Source organism: Polypterus senegalus, chromosome 10, assembly GCF_016835505.1.
Source record: "Polypterus senegalus isolate Bchr_013 chromosome 10, ASM1683550v1, whole genome shotgun sequence".
NCBI classification, from domain to species: Eukaryota; Metazoa; Chordata; class Cladistia; order Polypteriformes; family Polypteridae; genus Polypterus; species Polypterus senegalus.
In genome coordinates, this window is record NC_053163.1 from 37,793,873 (window position 1) to 37,818,801 (window position 24,929).

The window sequence follows — 24,929 nt, forward strand, 5'->3', positions numbered from 1 at the left end:
TTGGTACAGAGCAAAGTGGTGGGGAAGTCCAAAGGCATGCAGGTTGGTGAACTGTTCCTGCTAAAATGGCCCTTGTTTATGTATATGTGTGTGTGTGTGTGTGTGCGAGTGTGTGTGTGTACGCATGTGCTTGTGTGTGTGTGCGTGTGTGCGTATGTATGCTTAGTCTAACTCCTCTCCCCACTCTGACTCCCCAAGTGGATGGAGATGGCCACTTTTATGCCAGACCCGGGAGTACTTCTGGCATCCATGATTAAGGCTCTCTCGGGACAGGTGGCAGCAGTGGCGTAGGAAGGCGGGTGCGGTGGGTGCGGCCCGCACCAGGTACCAGCTCTGAGGGGGTGACAAAAAATTGCCGGTTTTGTATTAATGTGCTTTTTTGTTACATAAAATAACGTGTCAAATCATCTATACTAATAAAGGCAAAGCCCTCACTCACTCACTCACTCACTCACTCACTCACTCACTCACTCACTCACTCACTCACTCATCACTAATTCTCCAACTTCCCGTGTAGGTAGAAGGCTGAAATTTGGCAGGCTCATTCCTTACAGCTTACTTACAAAAGTTGGGCAGGTTTCATTTCGAAATTCTATGCCTAATGGTCATAACTGGAAGGTATTTTTCCATTAACTGTAATAGAGTTTAGCTGGAAAGGCGTGGGGGCGGAGTTTGTGTGACATCATCACGCCTCCCACGTAATCACGTGAACTGACTGTCAACGCAGTGCGTAGAAAACCAGGAAGACCTCCAAAAGCGCTTAAGAAAACATGCATTATATAATTGAGAGGCAGCGAAAAACAATAAGAAGCGGCGAGTGACATATACTACCATATTCATGAGTGCTGCTACCTCGGAAAGAAAGCGGTGTAAACCTAAACTTTAAATTAAGTTCATAGACAGGCTACGCTGGCGTTTCACATGCCCACAGGTAATGCGGGATACAAGTTTAATGAGAGGGCGAGGATATAAACGAGAGTTTTGATCACTTTGTAACTAAGTTAAAATTGTAGGTGAAGGGGTGTGCTTATGCAAATTCGAGACTGTGTTTGTGGGGATTGACAGTTAAGGGGTGGGGAGTCACGTCATCATCTCCTCCCATTCATCTCATTTCGTTCTTAGCACAAGCACAGCTGAGAAGCTTTGATGCATGTGCTCCATAACGCGTTAAAAAATAATGCATTTAATCACACTTTGCATTACAAGCAAAGGGAGCTTTTGTCAATGCATGATTTCCTGGTACACCGATTACATTGATCAGCGCATCCCGATTCATTTTATCCTCGCACCACCTTAGTTTGAGAAGAAGTATGAAAAAATATGAGGTTAACACAGAAAACAGATCACCAATTCAAGCTTTATGAATAATCGATTATTAGCCATCAATAATTGTTTTGGTAAAGCCATCCTCCTTCCATTTTATAAGTTTTCGCCACTAGCCATGATTAAATGAACGGTAAAAAAGTAAGAGCAAAGCGAGGGTGACTTATTTAGGCAGGCATTTATATGACAGCAACACTCATGACAATGTCAATCATGTTACGTTATTATTAAAATGTTTCCTTTTCTTTTCATTACTTCTTTAACACACTACTTCTCCGCTGGGCGGGTATTTTGCTATATATATAATATATGAATTACCTCCAAAGAACGCTGAGACTTTTGATAGACGCTGACTGCGCTTCTGCCTTAAGTCAAAGTGAGCACTTTTAATTTTTTTCATCCGCCCCCTGAGCTATAGCCCAGACAAGTGCAAACACGGGACCCCTTTTCTACACCACGGCAAAATAATATTAAGGCGATTCACACTTTCTTTTAACATTATCACGATTATGAGGTCCTAAACTCGGATTATGAAGATACGCACGAGTGGAGGACTGACAGTGCCATCACAGCCGATTAATGGCGGGGCGTCTCACCAGTCTACACAAGACCCACCGCGACTGTCCCCAAAAGACGATCATAACGTCAGCGAACACATCTCTCTATACTATATAAAAGGATAGGCAACTTTCCTTTCTTTACACCTTTTTTCCTTTTATCCCAAACCAAAGCCTTTCTCTCTTAACATTGCAAAGGAAACAAAAATAATTTTCTTTAATTGCCGGTAAGGCACATTACCAGAGGCACAAATTTGAACGTTCACATAGAAAATGTAATTTCTATACCACAGCCGTCGTGTAGCGCCTTTCAAAAGGGATCTACTACCGAGAGATGATCCATATACATTTTAGCTGCTGTTAGTTACTTACCTGTTGTGTTACACAGTCTTTAAAATGTAGTTTACCAAACCACTCCAGTAGTGCTCAATGTACCTGTACTTCTTAAAGCGTTAATGTTTTACTGTTTAATAACTTATAGACTATATTTTATTATTTTTCCCTTGCACTCAGTGACCAAAGCTATACACACACATATAGACACATACAAACATACACACAAGTATATATATGTGTATATATGTATGTATGTGTGTATATATATATATACACACACACACACCTATCTACATTATATATATATATATATATATATATATATATATATATACACATACATACATACATACACACATATATATAATTTGTGTGTGTGTATGTATGTATGTGTGTGTATATATATATATGTGTGTATGTATGTATGTGTGTATGTGTGTGTGTGTGTGTGTGTGTGTATATATATATATATGACAGCAGCAATCAAGCTGTGATAAAACAGTAAAAGGAGGCGTGTCAGGCGTGGTACATTTTCTGATGCAGCTAGACGAAAATAACTTTGTACGCTGCCACCAAATACACAAAACAATTACATTGACAATCATGTTACGTTATTTTCAAAATGTTTCCTTTTCTTTCTCTTTCCTTCTTTAACACACTACTTCTCTGCTGCCAAGCTGGGTATTTTGCTATATATATATATATATATATATAGATAGATAGATATATATATAGATAGATATGAGAACAACACTCATATCAATGACAAAACAATTACATTAACAATCATGTTACGTTATTTTTAAAATTTTTCCTTTTCTTTTTCGTACCTTCTTTAACACACTACTTCTCCGCTGCGGCCTGGTATTCTGCTAGTTTTAAATAAATTTAACAATCCCTAATCGCAGCAAATTGCAGGTGAACGATGTGATGCTGTAATGATTTAGTATTATTGTGTGGTGTGTGTGGGGAGGGGTGTTCTGATTCGTTTCTTTTGAACTGTGCTGGTGCTCAAGTAAACAAACAACCGGACCTGTGACTCATTGTCTCATCCCTGCCACAAATATATCATCACCCCAAGTCGTTCTGTGCAACAAGATAATATTTTTAACCCAAAAATCATAATAATATAGTCGGCGCAAAACATTTTAGACAGTGGGGTGGGTAGGTATTGTCCGCTCTAGAACCGACCATAAAGTAAACAAGTTTACTTTAGGATCGTTCTACGAGCGAACGGAAACTATCTCCCTCCCCATCCCACTACCTTAAGGCCCCTATATATACGAGCCAGGACACACGACGAAATCATGTGTCAGAATTCTGGTTAATTGGCGATTTGGCGTAATTTTTGGCGACAAATCAGAGGCCAAGAAGGGGCAGGACTGGGAAATTATCATTGCCGTTCTCTTGATTTGGCTCATAATTGCCTTTATTTTATGTCGCCAAGACAGTATTTTTAAACGTATTTTTTTCTAATTTTTCAACGCTTCTTCGGTTTGTCCTTGAAATTCATGTCGGAAATCTATGGTAACTTAAACCTGTGCATAATTTATTGTTCCAATTTCGATGTATTTTTCGAGATGTGCTGTTCATAAGACTTCAATAGTGATACCATTTTTGGCAATTTATTCCTATCTGGCTGCAAATACATTTACAAAATAATTAACATTATGCCCTCTTTACTTAACCAATTGAATCCAAAAATTGTTTTCTCAATAAATTTCAGTTTATATTTTGGTGGACATGGGCGGCATGGTGGCGCAGTGGTAGCGCTGCTGCCTCGAGTTAGGAGACCGGGTTCGCTTCCGGGTCCTCTCTGCGTGGAGTTTGCATGTTCTCCCGTGTCTCGTGGGTTTCCTCCCACAATCCAAAGACATGCAGGTTAGGTGGATTGGCGATTCTAAATTGGCCCTAGTGTGTGATTGGTGAGTGGGTGTGTTTGTGTGTGTCCTGCAGTGGGTTGGCACTCTGCCCAGGATTGGTTCCTGCCTTGTACCCTGGGATTGGCTCCAGCAGACCCCGTGACCCTGTATTCGATTCAGCGGGTTAGAAAATGGATGGATGGATTTTGGTGGACATGGGGGTGACAAGTTGGACTGGGTGGGAGTCCTTGAAAGTAGCGACAGCCCTCCCCTGCAGCTCCCCCTATCAGATGGGCATACTGAAATGCTGCAACCCAGTGTGTCGAAGGAGCATGTAGTCTTGGCAGGCCGTCACCTCCTGTCCATTCACTACACTAGCCTCCCTGCCAGGTAAGGGTACAGGGTTTTATCCCAGCCTGGATGTCAGCCCACCCCTGCTGGAGTATATACTGTATGAATGTTGCACAATGTTCTACAAAAATAAGTTTCCAAAGACAAGACCATCTCTTCACGCATTTCATCATAGCTTCACTAAGCTTGAGTACCCCACACCATTCAATAATAATAATAATGCATTTTATTTGTATTTTGAAGTAGGAAATTGTTTCTAGCTTACTAGCATCAAAGTGGAACTTAAAAATCATCGATTGACTAAAAAGGATCCTTGCTAAATTGCATGAAGAGTAAATTATTTGCTTAAGTTTTTCCACTTCTAACAATACTTTTCAAATAGCTAAACTTGTAAAACAGACAGATAAATGTATGCAAAACTATAATCTTTTACAGTCAATATCATCAGCAAAGTCTCTATCCAGGTGATTGCCATCAATGTCAGTGCACTTTGCGTACGAACATTGGATGGGTTGAATCCTAAGTTTTACAGTTTTGTTTACACATCAGCAGACGTTTACTAATTCTTGCTAGGACAGCTTGATTCACGAAACCTATTAAACATGTTTTTTTAATTTCCTTTTAAGTTCCTGGAATAGCATGCATATGTGAAAGCAGCTGAAACTGTAACCACATGTAGTGTAGTGAATTGCATAAAAAAAATAACATTACAGAATGTACAGTATCTCATTTTTATAGGGTTAATGGTTTACATGCTCTTTATTGCCATGCTTAGTAGAGTACAATGAAATCTTACTTGCATGTGCTAATCAACATCCTACCCTCTCTAGCTTCATTATTAGTAATAGCTACCTTAACTCAAAACTTCTCTCTTGGACACCTGAAAATTTTCAGAACATATTTGTGATTAAGAGATTAACAACCAGTAAACTGCAGGAATAGCCTATATACACTATATAAAAAGGGCTACAGTTACTCTATGCCTTACATGCATGCTTTGAAAGTTCAAACACTTCAACAGTAGATTACCCACATTCCAGCACCGCTTGGAAATCTCTTACCTAAACATGCATCAGGATTATACTGATACTGATTAAAAGAGTCTTTGAGGACAGTTTGCAGAATATGATGGATTGCTTCTCAGGGAAATAACATTCACACAATCTCAGGGAGAATATGCAGACTCCACACAGGCAGTAACTGTGGACTGAACCCTGATCTATTGAGCAGTGACATAGAAGTGTTAGCTCCACGATCACTAGGCTTCCCTACTCATCCATCCAACCATTTTCTTAATCCATATATTTCGAGTCACAAGGGTGACTCTGAGCAGGACACTAGGCCATAGCAGGGCACACTCACATACAGTATACACACACACACACCTATTCACTAACTCAGGCTGGGATAACAAGTTTTAAGTTTTAGAGATGTTAGTGAACTTACTAATGAATATTTTGGATTGTGATAGAAACCATTACCCATGAAAAATCCACACAAACTAAGGCAGAGTATGCAAAATACACACAGACAATGATCTGAGTAACAGTCTCACTGCACCACTCAACCATCCTATATTATACTAGCCATGTGTCCTGTCAAAGACAGGTAGTAGAATACATTTTAAAATATTTGATATCTTTTACCCTACGTGTACCTTCAACTCCTTTCCTTAGTATCCACGTGTGTCTGAACTTCTCCTGCCTGATGTTCCTTCTGTCGAGCATGTTCCCGTAAAGTCTGCTTCTCAGGCTCTGTTATTATTTTTAGGGTGCCTTGCTCACTATCTGTCCACTTCTATATTTTATGTCTTCGAAGGCAACTCTCAGTGTGCCTACCATTACTCGATTTGTGCTACCTGGTAGCAACACACATCTCCTATGCCTTTGCTGCTCCATCTTATGTGTCACACTTGGGTGTCCTCTTTCAATCACGTGACCAAAGCCTAGTTGACTTATCACTCCAAAGCCAAACTGATCAGTTAGATTGATTGCAGGGCTGGACACACACACACACACACACAAACGCACACACACACACATAGAACTTAGTGTTTTATTATATAATGGATAATATGATACGTATGATTCTATAGTAAAGGGAATTATGGTATATTAAAATAATTTTTTCCATGGATTTCCATTCAGAGGTCTGCTCAGAAGGAAATTGGGGAAACTGAGAAGTTCTTCACTGAGTTAATTCATTCTATTGAAACCACATGTAAAAAAATAATTGAAATGATCAAGGATAATGAAAATGCTGAAGTAAAGAAGTCTGAAGGTGTTATGGAGCAGCTGGAAAATGACATTTCTGCATTGAGAAAGAGAAGCAAAGAGTTGACAGAGCTTTCTGAAACAGATGATGACATCATTTTCTTGCAGGTAAATTTACTGTATATTTATTAAAATCTGTCATGAAGTGAAGCAATCAGCTATCACAGTGCAAAGCAGGAAAAATAGAAAAGAATAAATGGAAGCATATGTGTCAGAGAAATTAAGGGTTGTGGGAAATTTACCATTTTTGATCTGAGATGTGGAGTGTGACTAGGTTGTGAATTATAGCATACATAGCATGTACCTTGCTAGTTAATGAAGATTCAGTGGAGGGTCTGAAGTTAAAGAAGTGAGGCAAAGCACAGGTTAATATATCTTCTGGATGTCCACGTATATGTACTGTACATGTACCACTAGAACATAGTCTGTTCAATATTTTAAAAAGAAGCAACTCAGGATGTACCTGGTACTAGATTACTATATCTTGTTGGATATTAAGAGGGACAAGCAACTTAAGGCCATTTCTAATTGTTTTACACATAAAGCTGAGAGAAGCCACAAATGGTGTGATGTGGGCCAGGATGGTCAGCCATTAGACAGAAGCACTTAAATCCAGACATATTTTGAAGAAAAAAAGTGACTTTATAACCTTTAGAGGGATATCAGTTACCACCATCAACTAAGGAAGAGATAAGCAGCAGAGGACAAAAGCCAAATACAAGAAAAGAAGAGAGACGTGGAAGAAAGAACAAGATAACAGAGTAATCCTGAAAGATACAAGTCACTCTTATCATGGCCACTCAAAGTTGCCAGAACCATGTGCAGAACACTAACGTCTTTAGTGCAGTCTGATTTATTCTGTTATCCTATTTTTATTCCTTTCCTGTATATTTTTGGGTGCAGTATGCTTTTAATCAAACAAAATTTGTATACATACTGCTATAGTGCAATTCACTCTGGTTAAAAAATTATTCTGGAGTATGAGAAGATTTTCATAACTAATTCTGTTCTCTCCTTACACTACAGAATTATCCTACACTCAGCACACTTCCTGGAAATGAAGAACTATCAGACATCAGCTTCTGCTCTCATTTTTCCGTTGCCGCTTTGACGAGGCACAAAGATGATCTCAAAAGTGCAGTTGAAAAACTCTGCAACTGGGAATTACAGACAGTTACACAGGATGGTTGGTATGAACTCTGTTCTTGTAGAGACTGTGTCAGACTAATCCACGTTTAGAATGTGCTCAAGAGTTTGATGGAGTAACTAGGATCTTAGTATAGATTTTGATGGATAGATAGATAGATAGATAGATAGATAGATAGATAGATAGATAGATAGATAGATAGATAGATAGATAGATAGATAGATAGATAGATGATAGATAGATAGATAGATAGTCCCAAGCAGGAACTTTTGCTTTTTACAGAAGCTCAATAAATAAAGAATTATTATAACGAACAACAAAACCACCTCAAATATACAGCTGAATTACTAGAAAACAAAGAAGACTTGGCCAAAGGTAAAATAAGCAGTCACAGTCAAAGTGAGTCATCAAAAAGGTATATTGCTGTAGATACAAAGGAGCCCAATAACGTATTCTTGACACTCTACTGTTGAATAATTTGCTGTATGACCGTACTTCGTGCTAGTGTGTCATAGAGAGGATGTGAGGCATTGTTCATAATGGTGTTCAGTTTTGTCTTCATTCTGTACTTCACTACTAACTCCAATGAACTGAGAGTGACACCATAACTGAATCTGCCCTCATAATCAGCTTGTTGATTTGGTGGGCCTCTCTTGAAGTAATGTTAGCGGTCCAGAATACCTCTGTGTAGAAAATTGCACTGACCATCATAGAGATGTTGAAAATTTAGAATATGTAATCATTGTGCAGCAGATAGACAACTGCATCTTTCATTCTAATCCTATTAAAAAACAGCCGGCTTTCCCCTTTCTTCGATAGTTCTTCTGTGTTATGAGATCAGTCCAGCCTGTCATTAATGTGGACCCTCAAGTACTTGTTGTAGTGCACCACCCACACCTCCACATCCACAACCTGAATAGTGATGAGATGTAGAGGCTCTTTAGTGCTGCAAAACTCAATAACCTGTTCCTTGGTTTTGTTGATGTTAAGGTGAAGACAATTTTCTTTGCACCAAGGAAAAAACTTCTCCATCTGACTCCTATACTCTGTCTCATTCCCATTATCAATACAACCTATCAGTGCAGAATCATGAGATATTTACTGCAAGTGACATGACCTGGTGTTATATTTACAGTCTGAAGTATACAAGATGAAGAAAAAAGAAGACAGGACAGTTTCTTGTGGTGCTCCAATGTTGCTTACATCCACATGAGAGACACGGTCCTTGAGCTTCAGAAACTGTGGTCTGCCGGACACAATAGACTCTTCCACCAGCATATTTCTGAGCAGCAATAGCTGGATGGTACTGAAGGCAATGAATAAATCAAAAAACATAATCCTCACTATGCTGCAAGCTTTGCCCAAATGGGAATAAGATTGTTGAGCAGATAGATAATTGCATCTTTCACTCTAAGCTTTGTCCAACAGACAAACTGTTGTGGGGCCAATTGTCTTGCAAAAGAGGACTCTTATAGTTGTAGGACCAGCCTCAAGAAGATCTTCATGATATAGGATGTATGTGCCACTGGTCTGTAACCATTGGAGGAAGAGGTGCCTGCTTTTTTTGAAACTGGAACAATACAAGATGATTTCCTCAGCGGTCTTTGCAGCCTTAGTGACAGACTCAACAGGTAGCAGAGGATACCATAAAGCTGGTCAGCCAAGCCTTAAGAACTTGAGAACTGACTCTATCAGATCCTACAGCATTTCTTGTATCTGTCTGTCTTTTCATCACTTAGTCTTCAGTTATGGACACTCCATACTGATGGTCAGTGGTGGAATCATAACTAGGCCTTACCAAGAGAAGTGGTAGGAGTGGTTGATGCAGTAGGGATGGTATAGGGAGGACTGGTCATTGGGAAAATCAAGAGGGAAAATCTATTAAGAAATTGCTTCAGGGCATTAGTTTTGTTCAAATTCCTTTCTAGCCCTGGATTGCTTGTGTCCAGGATGTATGCCCAGTTAATTCCTAACATCTTTCATGTTGCTCTGAGCAAGTTTGTTTTCTGTTTTGGTCTGTAAGCTTCCTTCCCTTCATTGAGCATTTCCTTCAGTACTGGCTTTATACCCTTTATAACTTTTCTGTCGCCAGACTTGAATGTTCTCTTCTTCTCATTCAGAAGATGTCTTCAGCTTCTTAGTAATCCAGGGCTTGTTTGGAAATCGGTGGACTCTTTGTGAGTGAATAATAGAGTCATCACAGAAGTTAATATAGTCTGTGATGCAGTGACACCAAGTCCCTTGTTAGGGTCCTCATGTGACTCACAAATCATTTCCCAGTGTGTCTTTGGAAGCCTGAGGCAACTGTACTTAATGTGCAGCTCTGGCATGGCACGATATGAATGGCCATGCCTTGGAATGAATTGAAGCCCCACCCATTTCACTGGGCCACCTCCTGCTTTGCACATTGTGGCATATCTCACATACAGGTTTGGGAATCACTGAGCAACTAGACTGCCTCGGCCTACTAAGAGGACTTCAGTTAAGGCACAAGAGTTAAAAGGATGCCTGTTTTAACTGAAATTTAACTTACTGTATGTTTGTTCTTCATCACATCACATACTGTATGTTTTTGATTATAATTTCATCAGCCCACTAAACTAATGCTAAAATTTAACTCATTACAACATGGTTTAAATAGAGACAAGAGTTTTATGACCAGACATAAGAACTATTTACATCTCTCTGACTGACCCAGTCAATTTGATTATAGAACCACATTGTAAGGAAAACTCATCAAAAACTTCGAAAGGTTTTATTGGACAAAAGATCTCGACTATGCATTGTTCTCCTCTCCTGCTAAATGAATCTTAGGCTGAAGAGGTCTGTTAATTTTTGACACTGAAGATGATCCGTTTAAAGGTTTTATTTCTTTCCCAGTGTATATATGAACACTGGGAACTCCAGTTTCTGTACTATAGCTTACCAGAAGAAGGGGTCTGAGCTGCCTCAAAAGCTTGCATATTGTAATCTGTTCAGTTAGCCCATAGAAAGGTGTCATTTCACTTCACTTCTCATTGCATCAGCTCATTAAGAATTACTGTACACAAACAGATATACATCAGGCATCCACTGAATACCGTAAGACAAGGTTTGAATTTTTCCAAAAGACATGTTCAATTGGGCATTTTTGTATAACTTTCTGTCAACTCTCAGACTTTTACCAGTCAGATGAACTTTGTTTTTGGACTGCGTGCTTGGCTATTAAAGGTTTGTTGTGTGATGTTGGGATGGGTTTTTGAATATAATTATGGATTAGTTTTGTCTTGTAAATTGTTTGCTTAATAAATATTTTGAACTTTTACTCTTGGTGTAGTATGTCTCTATAGGGGAGGTGTGTAAGTTTTATCAGGCTGAGTGATGTCCTTGCGTCCCCATAAAAAAATAATAAATTCACATCCCAGGTCCTCCCTGCATGGAGTTTGCATGTTCTCCCCGTGTGCATGGGTTTCCTCCGGGTGCTCCAGTTTCCTCCCACAGTCCAAAGGCATGTTGGTTAGGTGAACTGGTGATTGTAAATTGGTCCTAGTGTGTGGTTGGGGTGTGTGTGTGCTTGTGTCTGTGCACGTTTGTTCGTGTGTGTGTGAGCTCACTCTGCAATGGACTGGCACCCTGTCCAGGGTTTTTTCCTGTCTTGCACCCTATGCTAGCTGGGATTGGCTCCAACATACCTACGCAGCCCTGTTCAGGACAAAGTTGGTTAAAAAATGACTGACTGACTGGGAATTCAGTGCGAATCTTAATGCTTCAGGGCTGATAAACACGAAATTCCCATAACTAAGTCTGATTACCAGTCACCCTAAAATTGCATAATGGCTAAAATTATAAAAGGAGTCATTAACAATAAACATTCATGACCCAAAAATGAGAAAAGCAGACCCAGCAAAAAACTGGATGTAAAGATTGGCCAAAATATTTGCTTCACTAACAGGCTGGGTTGACCACTAGAAATATAATTAGTTTTGTAACCACTGTACATTTAACTTATGACTGGTAATTCATAAATTGCTAAGCAGTGCAAATTTCTTTTGACTAGCAGGCATTTCAGTGAGAAGAAAAGTGCAGACTTCTAAAGCCTAAAAGAAAGGCAGTATAGTGATGGCAGTTTCTGCAACATTTAATTGACAAGACACAATAAAACTTCACAGCCAGTCTAAGGCATTGAAGAGTAATGTGCATGGTAAATACCAGTGTGAATTGTTTACCCATGAGCTTTTTAAGCACAATTAATACAAACTGGAGGGAAATAGAAAAAGCAACATAATATAACTAAGAGCTAAGCTGTCTTGCATTGTATTCAGCCCACCTCATACATTACAAACACACGTTAAATTGAAATGGTCACATAGATACTCACAATAGTAAGTTAACATGGAAACAGATCAAATGTGTGTGTTATATTATTTTCTTTTAAGCATAAAATGTTTGAAATATTCATTTCTACCGAAAAGCTATGATATTGCAACCTTCCTTATTACATGGTGCTTGCAGTGATGAATCTTATGCTGTAAGACAGAAAAAAATTAAAAATGCAACAGAAAATGTAATGTACTGCTTGGCCAGATTTCAATGATCTCCTGTTTTAATACAGCTAGGCAATAAAGACAATGGAAGAATGATAAAGCAATGTGGGAAAAATGATAAACACTATAAAAACAAAAAGAACAAGAACTTGAAGTGTACATGCAGCCAAAACTAATAATTGAATATTCTTAAATTCCAAATAAATAATTCAACTATTATTTTTTTTTTCTTTTTTCTATACAGTGGGTGTACCTCCCATCTACAGCCTGCAACCTGTGGAAATGAAACATAGAGAACAATTTTTAAAATGTAAGACCATTATGTTTTGTTTGTTTTGTCTATCGGAGGTGAATACAGTGCCTTGAGTTCTTCATATCAGTCATTTTATCCTGTTTCTCCTGACACACACCATACAAAATAATCTTTTGCATATACATACTGTACACCATTACACACTGCTTTATTTATAATAATGATGCTTTCATAACTTCACTTAATTTTTCATTCTGCCAATTTATAACTTATTTATTTCTTAGGCTTCAAATATATACTGACAACACAGCCATGAGGTATAAATGAGAAAGCGGTGCCTCTGTGAGATATCTACATATCTCTTTTATAAAAGAAAATCTTGAGACGAGACGAGACTATTGACAAAAGATTTTTTCAAGTCCCGTGAGACGAGACTATTGTGAAGAGATTTTTTCAAGTCCCGTCTTCCTCTCAACCATTTACGGTTAATGGCCCACAGCCACAGTCCTCTCACCTCTCATTCATGTGAATACTTTTGAAAGACATAGTTTCTGCGCTCTCACCTCTTAAAAATGTTTATGTTTTCCTCACTTTAAGTTCCCAATAAAAGAAGACTTACTATTACCAAATCTTATTGAAGAATTTCATCCAGAAGGGTTATTAACAGAAGAAATGAGTACATGGGCATTCCTAGCACGGAGATACAATGAAGTCAAACGAATTAACGCGACAATTGTCGATCGGTTACATGGCAGATTGGTTAAATGCGTATCAATAGACTACAGCCACCATACACAAATAAACCAGCTATAAATCAATACAATATTATCCTCCACATCTCCCAGCAAGCTCTGTCCTATTCCACCCGACTCCAGATTGCCTGCTGGGTCTTCAGCAGTCCTTTATATAACGCTCGACCCAGAAGTGCTTCTGTTCTTCCTTCCACGTGACTTGCCAGTATTTCTGGGTCAGATAGAGAACTCAAATTCTTTAGTCAGCCCAGAAGTACTTCAGAGTGCCTGTCCACGTGATCCATTAATATTTCTGGGCTATAGGGAAAGTAAGACTCCCCTGGACCTCCGACAGCACCCCCTGGAGGCAGCCAGTGCACTCCACATGGCTGTGAAACCGAACTCCAAGTCCCAGAATGCCCTGCGGAAATCCGGGGCACCGATATAGTCCAGGGGAGCTGCAATCTAGCATCTTGGTGGAGGCAGTGTCCAAAAGTTGCTGCCTTCCCCTATCTTTTCCTTCTTGGGGCATCCCAGCTGAGTTGAGCTGCCAGCCATCCATCACAGTACATACCGACTAAGCTCGAGGTGGGGCAGGGGTCCACTTGGAGATATTTCAGAGTGATAGAATGGGTATATACCATCAAACAATGGGGGAAAGGGAGAGTGCCTCTTGGAGATTTGACAACAATAAAGAATACATACAAATATGAATAGCAGGAGAAGCGGTGCCAAAAGGATGAAAAACATGGAAAAAATGTGGTGGAGGGGGATTGAAAAATATCCCATAATACTGTGTTGTTTTAAAAAAAGTAGACCAAAAATCCAGAAACTACGAAAGAGCAATCAAAAATTTAAAAAGATAAAACTGTTGACCTGAAAACACTGCTGAAACATTTGGTGGTGATGGTGCGGAAGATGAAAACATCAATTTACAATATCCTGTAGAACATCTACAACTGTTAACACCATCCGGTCTTCCACCGGCAGAATTACTGTTGAAAGTAGGATGTATCGTAATGTTATTGCATAATTTATGTCTGAGTGATGGGCTGTGCAATAGGACAAGATTAGTTGTACTGAAAAATGGTCAAACAATTCTGACATGTAAAATTTTAACAGGCGACAAGAAAGGTAATGTAGTACATCTTCCGTGGATAACATTAGACACCAAAAGAGATCTTGATATGCCATTTGTATTAAAATGTTCACAGTTTCCCGTTAGAATAGCTTTTGCTATGACAATTAACAAATCCAGGGACAAACATTCGAAAAAGTCGGTTTATTTATTAGAGACAAAGAAACGATATTCACTCACGGGCAGTTATACGTTTTGTGGACACGATGTAAGTACATCCATCAATCCATTATCCAACTCGCTATATCCTAACTACAGGTCCACTGGGGTCTGCTGGAGCCAATCCCAGCCAGCACAGGGCTCAAGGCAGGAAACAAACCCTGGGCAGGGCGCACACACACACACACACCCACACACACCAAGCACACACTAGGGACAATTTAGAATCACCAAAGCACCTAACCTGCATGTCTTTGGACTGTGGGAGGAAACTGGAGTACCTGGAGGAAACCCACACAGACACGAGGAGAACATGCAAACTCCACGCAGGGAGGACCCGGGAAGCGAACTCCAGCAGCGCTACCCACTGTGCCATCGTGCCGCCCGTAAGTCCAAACACGGAATTAAAATTCAATGCGATATTTGACGAAAAGTTAATTCCAAATATTGTTTTTACTAAAGTTTTACAGTAAAAGTATAAGTTTAAAAAGTATTTCAAAGCCAAACAGAATGAATACCTCTAATGCAACATGAAGCATAATTTTCTTTCAATTTATTACATTTTACTGTTTTTTACTATGGTTAATTGCTCGCTGTAATGTACAATGGTTATTTAACAATTCCCACGAAAATAACAATCTGTTTAAATTGTACATCCGTTTCCCCATATGTGAGCGGCTATCGCATAGCGCCCGTCTGGGGTTTGGTGAGCGAAGCGAGCAGTGGGCAGAGCCCCCTAGTTTACTATAAAAAAAAAAAAACCTATTAGCATTGTTTGCAAAATTCGGGATTGATGCAATGATTTATAAATGTACTTCCTGTTAGTTTGTCAGGATGGCATATATTCTGCGTCTCTATTTTCACTTCCAGTGATCAATTTTTGCAATGTGAGATGTATCGTTGAAAAGCACTACATAATAAAAACATCAAAACTGGACAAATAAGGTAAACTTTTAGTGAGGGAATTATTTATAATTACTAAGGTTAGTCTGTTTTTTATGCCAGTATGCTAAGTTTCAAGTAATCTGTATTTTTATATTCATCATTAGCTTGCTCCACTTTGATGTCTGTATATTGTAAAATAGAATAAACAAGGTATCTATAAAATAACCATATTTGAACTGTCTTTGTAGCGACTATTTACCGTTGCATTGTTTTTTTTCATGTTTGTTGTATATCAGTTATTAAGTCCTTGACATGAAACATACAGACATATACAGCATTTAGGCTTCTAGTTCATATTGTTAGTTAGAAATAAAATAATTTAATAATATTGTAGTTTTCACATTCAGTTGTGTGCACTGAATAGGAGTAGGTGCCGTTGCACAATTGTGTTCCATTGAGAAGGCATCCGGTGTGCTGTTTTCCATTAGTGCAGACTCTCACACATTAACTCTGAGACAAGCATTTGCCTTTTTAAAAGCTGATTCCCATGTTACTACAACACCAAAGATGTTCCAGTTAAAAAGGAACAGCACTAATGTTAAGGCAGCTTGTAAACTTTATGTACTTGTCAGATTTTAATTGTTGGCTACAAACATAAGTGCTGCAATGGCATATAAAGAATGTGGTCTTTTATCTTTTAATTGCTTGGATCTATTATATTTGCTATGATTCAGTGGGAAAACTGCTGAAGCTCAGGCAAGGATGTTTATATTTAGAAATTAAACACAGGGGATTAAAATAGAAACTCTTCTTTCATAACTGGAACAGACTTTACCCATTGATGACTCCTCCCGAAAGACAAAAATGCAAAAGTATGAAAAGGGCCAAATGGACCACCTACTGACACCCTGGCCTGTATACTGCTGAAAGACCAGGGTTGACAGGTCCCTAAAAATATATACAGCCTAAGGACAGTTTAAAAATAGAGAATATGCCCCAAAAAATTACCTAATGTCTGAAGTTGACAAAATGACACACCGGAAAGTGGGGTTGGGCAGCAGTGTCAGATTGACAGGTTTAGGTACAGTAAGGACGCTAGGGGCTTCTGTCGCCCCTTAGACCCAACAGACAGATACGCATACACAGGGTAAAAGCATGAAGAAGATCTTTTAATTAGTTTTTCTTCTTCAAAGTGCCTTTTAAGCACTACAGCCACCATACACAAATAAACCAGCTATAAATCAATACAATATTATCCTCCACATCTCCCAGCAAGCTCTGTCCTATTCCACCCGACTCCAGATTGCCTGCTGGGTCTTCAGCAGTCCTTTATATAACGCTCGACCCAGAAGTGCTTCTGTTCTTCCTTCCACGTGACTTGCCAGTATTTCCGGGTCAGATAGAGAACTCAAATTCTTTAGTCAGCCCAGAAGTACTTCAGAGTGCCTGTCCACGTGATCCATTAATATTTCTGGGCTATAGGGAAAGTAAGACTCCCCTGGACCTCTGACAGCACCCCCTGGAGGCAGCCAGTGCACCCCACATGGCTGTGAAACCGAACTCCAAGTCCCAGAATGCCCTGCGGAAATCCGGGGCACCGATATACTCCAGGGGAGCTGCAATCTAGCATCTTGGTGGAGGCAGTGTCCAAAAGTTGCTGCCTTTATCCATCTTTTACTTCTTGGGGCATCCCAGCTGAGTTGAGCTGCCAGCCATCCATCACAGTACATACCGACTAAGCTCGAGGTGGGGCAGGGGTCCACTTGGAGATATTTCAGAGTGATAGAATGGGTATATACCATCAAACAATGGGGGAAAGGGAGAGTGCCTCTTGGAGATTTGACAACAATAAAGAATACATAAATATGAATAGCAGGGGAAGCGGTGCCAAAAGGATGAAAAACATGGAAAAAATGTGGTGGAGGGGGATTGAAAAATAACCCATAATACCATGTTGTTTTAAAAAAAGTAGACCAAAAATCCAGAAACTACGAAAGAGCAATCAAAAATTTAAAAAGACAAAACTGTTGACCTGGAAACACTGCTAAGGACCCCAAGGTTGACTTTTTCCTGACAGGAAAAGTAAAATTAATTTAAAAAGTGCCTTTTCTGGTCAGGTCAATCATTTCAGAAGCATATAAAGGAAATGTGCTCAGCTATCTGGAGGCTGATTTCATTTATTATGGAATTTCACATGGTATTTACTTCTCAGTGTTCATCTAAATCATAATGTGTAAGTCTACATGTATCAGCGCATGCTGCCAGCCTCCTCCTCCTCCTACATGTCTGATTTACCTTTAAAATAATAAGAATTAATAAAGTATTTCATGTATTTAACACAGTTCTAATTTTAAAAAGCACAGGCAAAGATTCTTTTCATTTTTCATATTTAATGCATTATACATTAGTATCACCCAGATTTTTTTATCTGACATGTCCTTTGATCTGTTGTCTGAGGCATCACAGACTACTCCGTTTATCATCCATCCATCAACCAACCCGCTATATCCTAACTACAGGGTCACGGTGGTCTGCTGAAGCCAATCCCAGCCAACCTAGGGCGCAAGGCAGGAAACAAACCCCGTGCAGGGCACCAGCCCACCGCAGACTCCCTTTATCAGTTTTTATAAAATTATTTGTACACTCCATTGAAAAAATACTATTGTTGATATTTTTGATAATGAAATTCTTGTGTTTAAATTACTTTTTGCTCATATAATATCATTGTCTATTTTTCATTGGAAAAATGTTTTGCTTTCCTTGGAATTCTCTGTTCAAAATTTATAAAAGACCAATTTGTGATTTAAAATTAGCCAGGTCTGTTTGAGTGGGATGGTTTGTGCAAGATGCCTGACTGAGACATTGTACAACATGCTTTGCTCCTACATTAGTTTTTACATTTGTGTACCCTTCTGCCTTAACCTGAAGAATTTATTCCTAAAGTGCTTTTTTTTTTCATTTACACGTGAGCAAAAATGCGATTCCAGAAAAATCAACTCAGCAAGGCCCCACTTTTAGGTTTTCAAAAATATCTTCCTATTCTAAAGATTTTTCTACCTATAAAACTAATCTACACATCAAATAGGCCTTGATGTCATTAACAAGCCTCTATCTTTTTCAACAAGCAGGATGTTTTTTATTCTGAAGTACTAATCAGTTTAAACGTAGTGTGAACGCTGGCCCGGACACAGACAGACGGACATCATAATTTCACCACACACCGTTTATTTACACTATTATTTACAAAGTCTACCGTGCACTCACAACCCCAGTGCCTCCAGCACCGATCCCCCAAAGTCCAGGCCACACAGTCTCTGTGCCTTTCTCTCCTGGCCGCCTCCAGTCCTCACTCCAGCTCTGTCCTCTTCCACCCGACTTCTGCCAATGACTGGAGGGAGGCGGCCCCTTTTATAGGAACCCGGATGGGCTCCAGCTGCTTCCCGGCACTCCTCCACAGACACGCCCTTGTGTGGCGGAAGTGCCGGCTGCGCACCCGGAAGCCGTCCGGGTGTCCCCTGTCGTCTTCCCCCCAGCACTTCCTGGTGTGGCGGAAGTGCTGGGTTCCAGGGTTCCTCAGGCATCTGGGCGCCGCCTGGCGGTGGCCACAGGCCCCTACAGGGTTGGGCTTCCAAGCTCTGTACCCTTGGCCCCTAGAGGTACCAGGGTGGTCGCCACCCCAGCCATCTCTGACAATGCATAGTAGACCTAACTATTTTACATTACAGTGAATAATTAACCAAGTATCAAATAGCAAAACATAATAAATTGAAAAAAACTTATGTTTCATGTTGCATTAGAGGTATTTGTTGCGTTATACGTTTTTGTTCTGTTTGGCTTTGAAATGAACACACAAATACTTTTTAAAATTACATTTTTACTGTAAAACTTCAGTAAAATCAATTCTTGGAATTGGCCCCCAACATAACCAGGACGGACGCCCCCTCGCGGTCTGGAGGAGGCACAAGCCCTCCTCTGGTCCTCCTGGGCGTCCCGGCCAGGCTCCTGCCCCGGCCGGGGACCACAGTAGCAAGATTTTAATCAGACAGACAGGCAAATACTCACTCATGAAAAGCCTTGCGCTTTGGGAACTGATCTGTAGGTTTCACTTTTAGCGTGTCCATGAATTTACTTTGTGGATCCAGGATTCTTTTTTGTCTCAAAAATAATTCCAGATGTAACCCTGAATTGGAAAAAGAAGGTATAGCAATAGATCCATGCACAGTAAGTCAAACAGAGCGATGATCAAAGCAAAAAGTATTGCTACTACACTTGTAGGCTTATGATATTCTGAAACTAGATGTCTGAAACAGTATTTGATCGTGGCAAGCAACACAGCACTCTGTAAAACCACAGCTCCCCAGTCTTGTAATTGGACACAGTAGACAAATAAGACAATTAACCTGATTTTACACAAGAAACTGAACTGGGATTTATTGTTTTGTCCATCCAAATATTCTACAGTTAAAATGGATATTTAAGAGATTATCATAAACTACACTTAAGAAAGTTTGACTACATTGCCTGCAAAAATGAGCAATATAACTATAGCTTCAATACAATTAATGATTCCTGAAATTCTGTCATTTCCAAGTGAAATTCATTTCTATTTATTTAAATTTTCATGCTTATAGCATCTCAGAGATCTTTTGGATTTCCTCTTTTTCCAGATCTGTTCAAAGCTCAAAGAGCATAGGTATATGAAACTTGATGAGTTTAAACATTTTGACTGTTGATTTTTAGTGTGATGGCTTCCTCGCTTTGTTAAACACGGCTGAACTGAATTGTTCTTTTCAGAATGTGATTGTTAAAGGAATGCTCCACCCAAAATGTATTTCTTTATACATTACTGACCTTGTATAGTTTGCAGTGATGATGACTAAGAAACATTTTTAGCCCTATGTTTTCATGGAAAATGGACATGACGAAGTTTGTGATAGAACAGCACCCAATGGTGATCAATATTGCATAAACAATATCAAAATTTCCATGACAAAAATCTCACGTTACTCTTATCACATAATTCATACATCCAGTCTCATCTAGTTGTTTGCTCACAGTGGGAAAAACAAAAGTTTTTTTTGCTGAAATTTTGTTAAATAAATAATTCCATGAAATTAAAATAGTCCACAAAAAGGAAGCCCTTTCACACACTGGTATTGTTTTGAATTGAGGGCAGGACTATTGATCAATGAATCAGGGGGAAAGATGGGTCTCCAGTTCACAAGTCTGACCCCATGTAAAGGGGTTTCTTGTTTGTCGATTTTTTTCTTAGACATTTCTAAAAACTAGCATTTTTGGGTGGAATATTCATTTAATACTTTCATTGTCAAATGATACCCAGTTAAAGGTGTCTTCAAAATCCTGTTTCCAAAAGTTATTGTTGGCTATCTTCTCTTTGACCAGCAGGTTTACCCTTACTATAAATCAGTTTAGTAATTTCCAGATCACTTTTACCAAAACCATGCTTCTGTTGAGGAGAAGACAAGTGTCACATGACGAGTGCTAATGGTGTTGGGCTTCTGGATTTTTATCAGGTTTCTTGGCCCTTTTCGTTCTGTTGCATTAGTTTGCAACCATTTCACAGAGAAACTGTTGGAAGAAAATCATAAACTTTGATTATGGTAATTGAAACTTTCAATACGGTGCTCAAACATTGATTTTACTACATGTTCTTCACAAACTGAAAAATGTAATTGAGTGGATAAGTTCAACTGTAGCTAGTTTCTTCAAATGCTGTATGGACGTGTTTGTGATTTCAAGCATAGACGATCACTAATCAGTCAGATGCGAATCTTTGGTATTTCTAGGATGTCTTGTGTATCATCTAAAAGTATAGGAAGTAATAAAAGAATGAAAGAGGGAGAACTAAACTCATCAGAGTCCATGATAATCTGTCCTCATTAATTTAGCTAAATCCATTTTAAAAATTCTGCTAACAGTTAACTCCCAGAACCACAGGTTAAGACGCAGAAGTCAAACCACCAGCTATGTCTGAATGTCAGTCAAAGGGCTCCAATTGGATTAGTATTTCCTCTATCGGCTTTTTTTTTATTTCCTATAATTTTTTATTATTTAAAATTTATTTTATTAGGTTATAGTGTTGGTTGTATATGCCATTTATTAGAATGAACAAATGCCACAGAATTATTGTGCCAAGAATGACACACTTGAGTGAGTGCACTGCAGTGACACTCGTTTGAATTAATTTCCATTTCTTGATGCTTCTGTACTTATTTTTAAGGGATACACAGATAGTGCAAGATTTCTTGTGGACTAGGCCAGGTTGTGTGTACATATTTGAATGTGATGTCATGGTTTTATGATTTAAGGGTAAGATTAAAAAGAGGAGAATGTATCGATTTTGATTAAAGAAAAACCAAAATAATATTCAAGTGCATATTACAATATTGTTATTAAAGAGAATTTTAGTAAACCCAACTGGATCTGTCTTATAGTTTAAGTTTTGTTTTGTCATTACAGTTCTGGCAAATAATTGCTAACATATTTAACTCTTTATTAAAGAATTTGCCAAGAGTCTTCAGCATATTCCTTGTCATTGTTATGCCAGTGAACTGACTCGATTTGAGGAATGACCATGAGAAAATAGAATAGGATCGAAACCAGGACATCAATGACATGAGTGACAAAGCCATGGTCAAAAATACAAGGCAGGAAAAATGGCGTAAACTTTAGGAAGGGCACTACGGAAAAAGGTTTTTCTATTTATAACTTGGATAAGGAAGTAACTTTCTAGGTGACCTTTCATCCTTCCACTTCATTACACAAAGGTCTTAAACCTCCAAAGGACACGGTCCTAGCTGCATGTGAAGTGGTCTTGAGGATGGGCGCAAAACATAGTGGCAATAATATGTTATACAAAATGGCTGACAAAACAGTTTAAAAAATACATAACATTTTTATGACATTGGAATTTCCAAAAATTATAATTACATGCCTCAAAAAACTATTTGAGTTTGGAAACCCATGTGAAAATCCTAATAAGATATAAAAAACAAAGCAAAACCCTAATAGTCACTTCCTGTAAACAGTAATAATGTTATAGATTGCTTTCATTGGATTGACATGTCTACATGAACATGAAAAGCAATGGTTCCCTTCTAAAGACCAGCATTTCTGCAATTGATACTGGCTAAACAATAAACCTTTATATAGTCTGTCATGCGTATGAGGCTAACTTATACGTTCTTGGGCATTTCTTTATGCCATCATGGTACACTGATTTTGAGACAAAAGGTCTGAAGACACTTACAGAGTTTCTTATCAGGTATTCATGACCCTTACAATACTTATAAGAAGCAAACCTTTTCTGCAGGAGTTAGCCTAAAAACCTTAAACCCAGATGCCAAGTGTCACATTCATGACTTGGTGTGCCTCCTAATCATAGCACACATACCAATAATAGGAAACATAGGAATATTCCTGAAAATGTTTTAGAAGCAAACAGTGCTCCATTGTTTTGCAAACCCACCCTCATCAAGGACTTGTTGAAACCATTTACTGTATTAAACATAACTTAACTGTGTGTAAACAAGTCTGCTGCAGCAATTATTTGTGATATATTAAATTTAGAAATAATTTAGCAAATTGTGTAATTCAGAATTGTACAGCCTTTGTTGCAATAGCACATTTGAAGAACAAATTGACTTTTATGGCTGTCAAATTTTTTCTCACTGTTGAAATTAATCCTTGTCTCATTCACTTATCTTCTATCAATTTCCTATTCTCTTCAATGGTGTTTATAATGCTCCTTTAAGGTATTTCAGTAAAATATACAGTAAATAAATGTTTGATCTCATGTAGAAATACTGTACATCTAGGTTTCTATTGCACTTTTCATGCATATTCTATCACCATCCAGAGTGCTACTGAGAAGTGTGCTCTCAATTAAGGAACCTCTAGAAGCAAGAACAGTATTATCATAACACATGTATCAATGAGCGTAAGCTGTGCACTTGTAATCCTTGACTAAAAAATAGTAGAATGACTGATTATGTAAAAATCAACTGTGTAAAATTGCTCCACATTTGTAAGGCAAGTATAAAATAGTTTTATTCTTTTCTTCACTTCTCCAGTTTTCTGTCGGCTCAAGCTGAACCCGCTCTCAGCCCATCGTCATCTCCATCTCTCCGAAGATCACAAGACAGTTTCTTGTTCCAGTGAGATTCAGCCCTACCCCAGCTTCCCTGCTAGATTTCACCACTGGCCTCAAGTCCTTTGTGAAGAAGCTCTGGCTAGAGATTGCTTCTACTGGGAAGTGCAGTGGAGTGGCTGCCCTGAAATAGGAATCACATATAAAGGCATCAGTAGGAAAGGTGCTGGTGTCAACTGTCGACTTGGTGGCAATTCTATCTCTTGGTGTCTTAGCTATTATGGCGCTGGTTACTATGCTTTGCACAATAATAAACCAACTATAATTAGTGCCCCCTACTCCCCCAGAATAGGAATATTCCTGGACTATATAACTGGCACTTTGTCTTTTTATAGCATATCAAACTCAATGAAACTTCTGCACAAGTTTCATGCCACTTTCACTCAGCCACTGTATCCTGCCTTTTTGCTTCAAAGTGATGCAAGTGTAACAATTTGCCAACTTGATAAATAAGTCTCACTAATTTCTTTGCTTCATCCACAGTGACTCCAAAGTAGATTCTGAGGTTCCAGTTCAGTAAGTTAAGGTTCAAAATGCACTGGCCTGGGTCTGCCAGACTTTCACTGTGCATATTATTCTATGTCTTATTGTTGTGATTGTTTTCATTTTCTCCATTACTATAAAGCCTTTGGCTTTTGGAGTGTACTCTCTATATCAAATTTTCTATTTTGTTTGAACGACTTTCAGTTTTTTTGGACTTTTTAAATTCTGACTCTATTCCTAGATATATTTGGGTGTTTCCTTCCACATCCCAAATTTGTTTGTATTCAGTTTCTAGGTGGTGTGAGCATTTGGGGGCATTGAAAATAAACAAGTGAATAAGTGAATACAGTGAAATAGATTATCTAGTCCAGGGGTGCCCACACATTTTCAGCTTGTGAGCTACTTTTAAAATGACCAGGTCGAAATGATCTACCTACATTAAAAATGATATTTTATATATATACTGAATATACTTTATACATAAAATATATGTTGTTGTACCTTGCATAACTGAATAACCTTTATGGCACAATAACAATTCAATACGTTTATGGTCACTACAGTATTTGGATTTAATAATCTTCATGTGGGAAAAGACTGACTCGCATAAATAAGTAGAGCTGAATAATGCAGTCAAGGAGGTAGCTCACTTCTTATGCTTAATGATCGAGTGACTCACCCAGAATGATGCTTCGGTGTGTCTGCCTTTGCTTTTGAATTCAGCCGAGTGAAAAATGA

At 38.7% G+C, this 24,929-nt stretch overlaps 1 protein-coding gene across 3 annotated transcripts in view; it reads left to right on the forward strand.

The window, feature by feature from the left end:
* LOC120537089 (tripartite motif-containing protein 16-like) overlaps window positions 1-24,614 on the forward strand; it is a 38,890-nt gene extending 14,276 nt beyond the window's left edge. For 2 of the 3 annotated variants that reach the window (XM_039765732.1, XM_039765733.1), the window contains 4 exons: window positions 6,577-6,810; window positions 7,729-7,888; window positions 12,617-12,682; window positions 23,632-24,614. In XM_039765732.1, coding sequence (XP_039621666.1) covers window positions 6,577-6,810; window positions 7,729-7,888; window positions 12,617-12,682; window positions 23,632-24,161 — 990 coding nt within the window. In that variant the 3' untranslated portion in view covers window positions 24,162-24,614. Of the gene's footprint in view, window positions 1-6,576; window positions 6,811-7,728; window positions 7,893-12,616; window positions 12,683-23,631 lie in introns of all 3 variants that reach the window. The other variant, XM_039765734.1, reaches the window with a different exon arrangement.
* The last annotated feature ends 315 nt before the right edge of the window (window positions 24,615-24,929 follow it).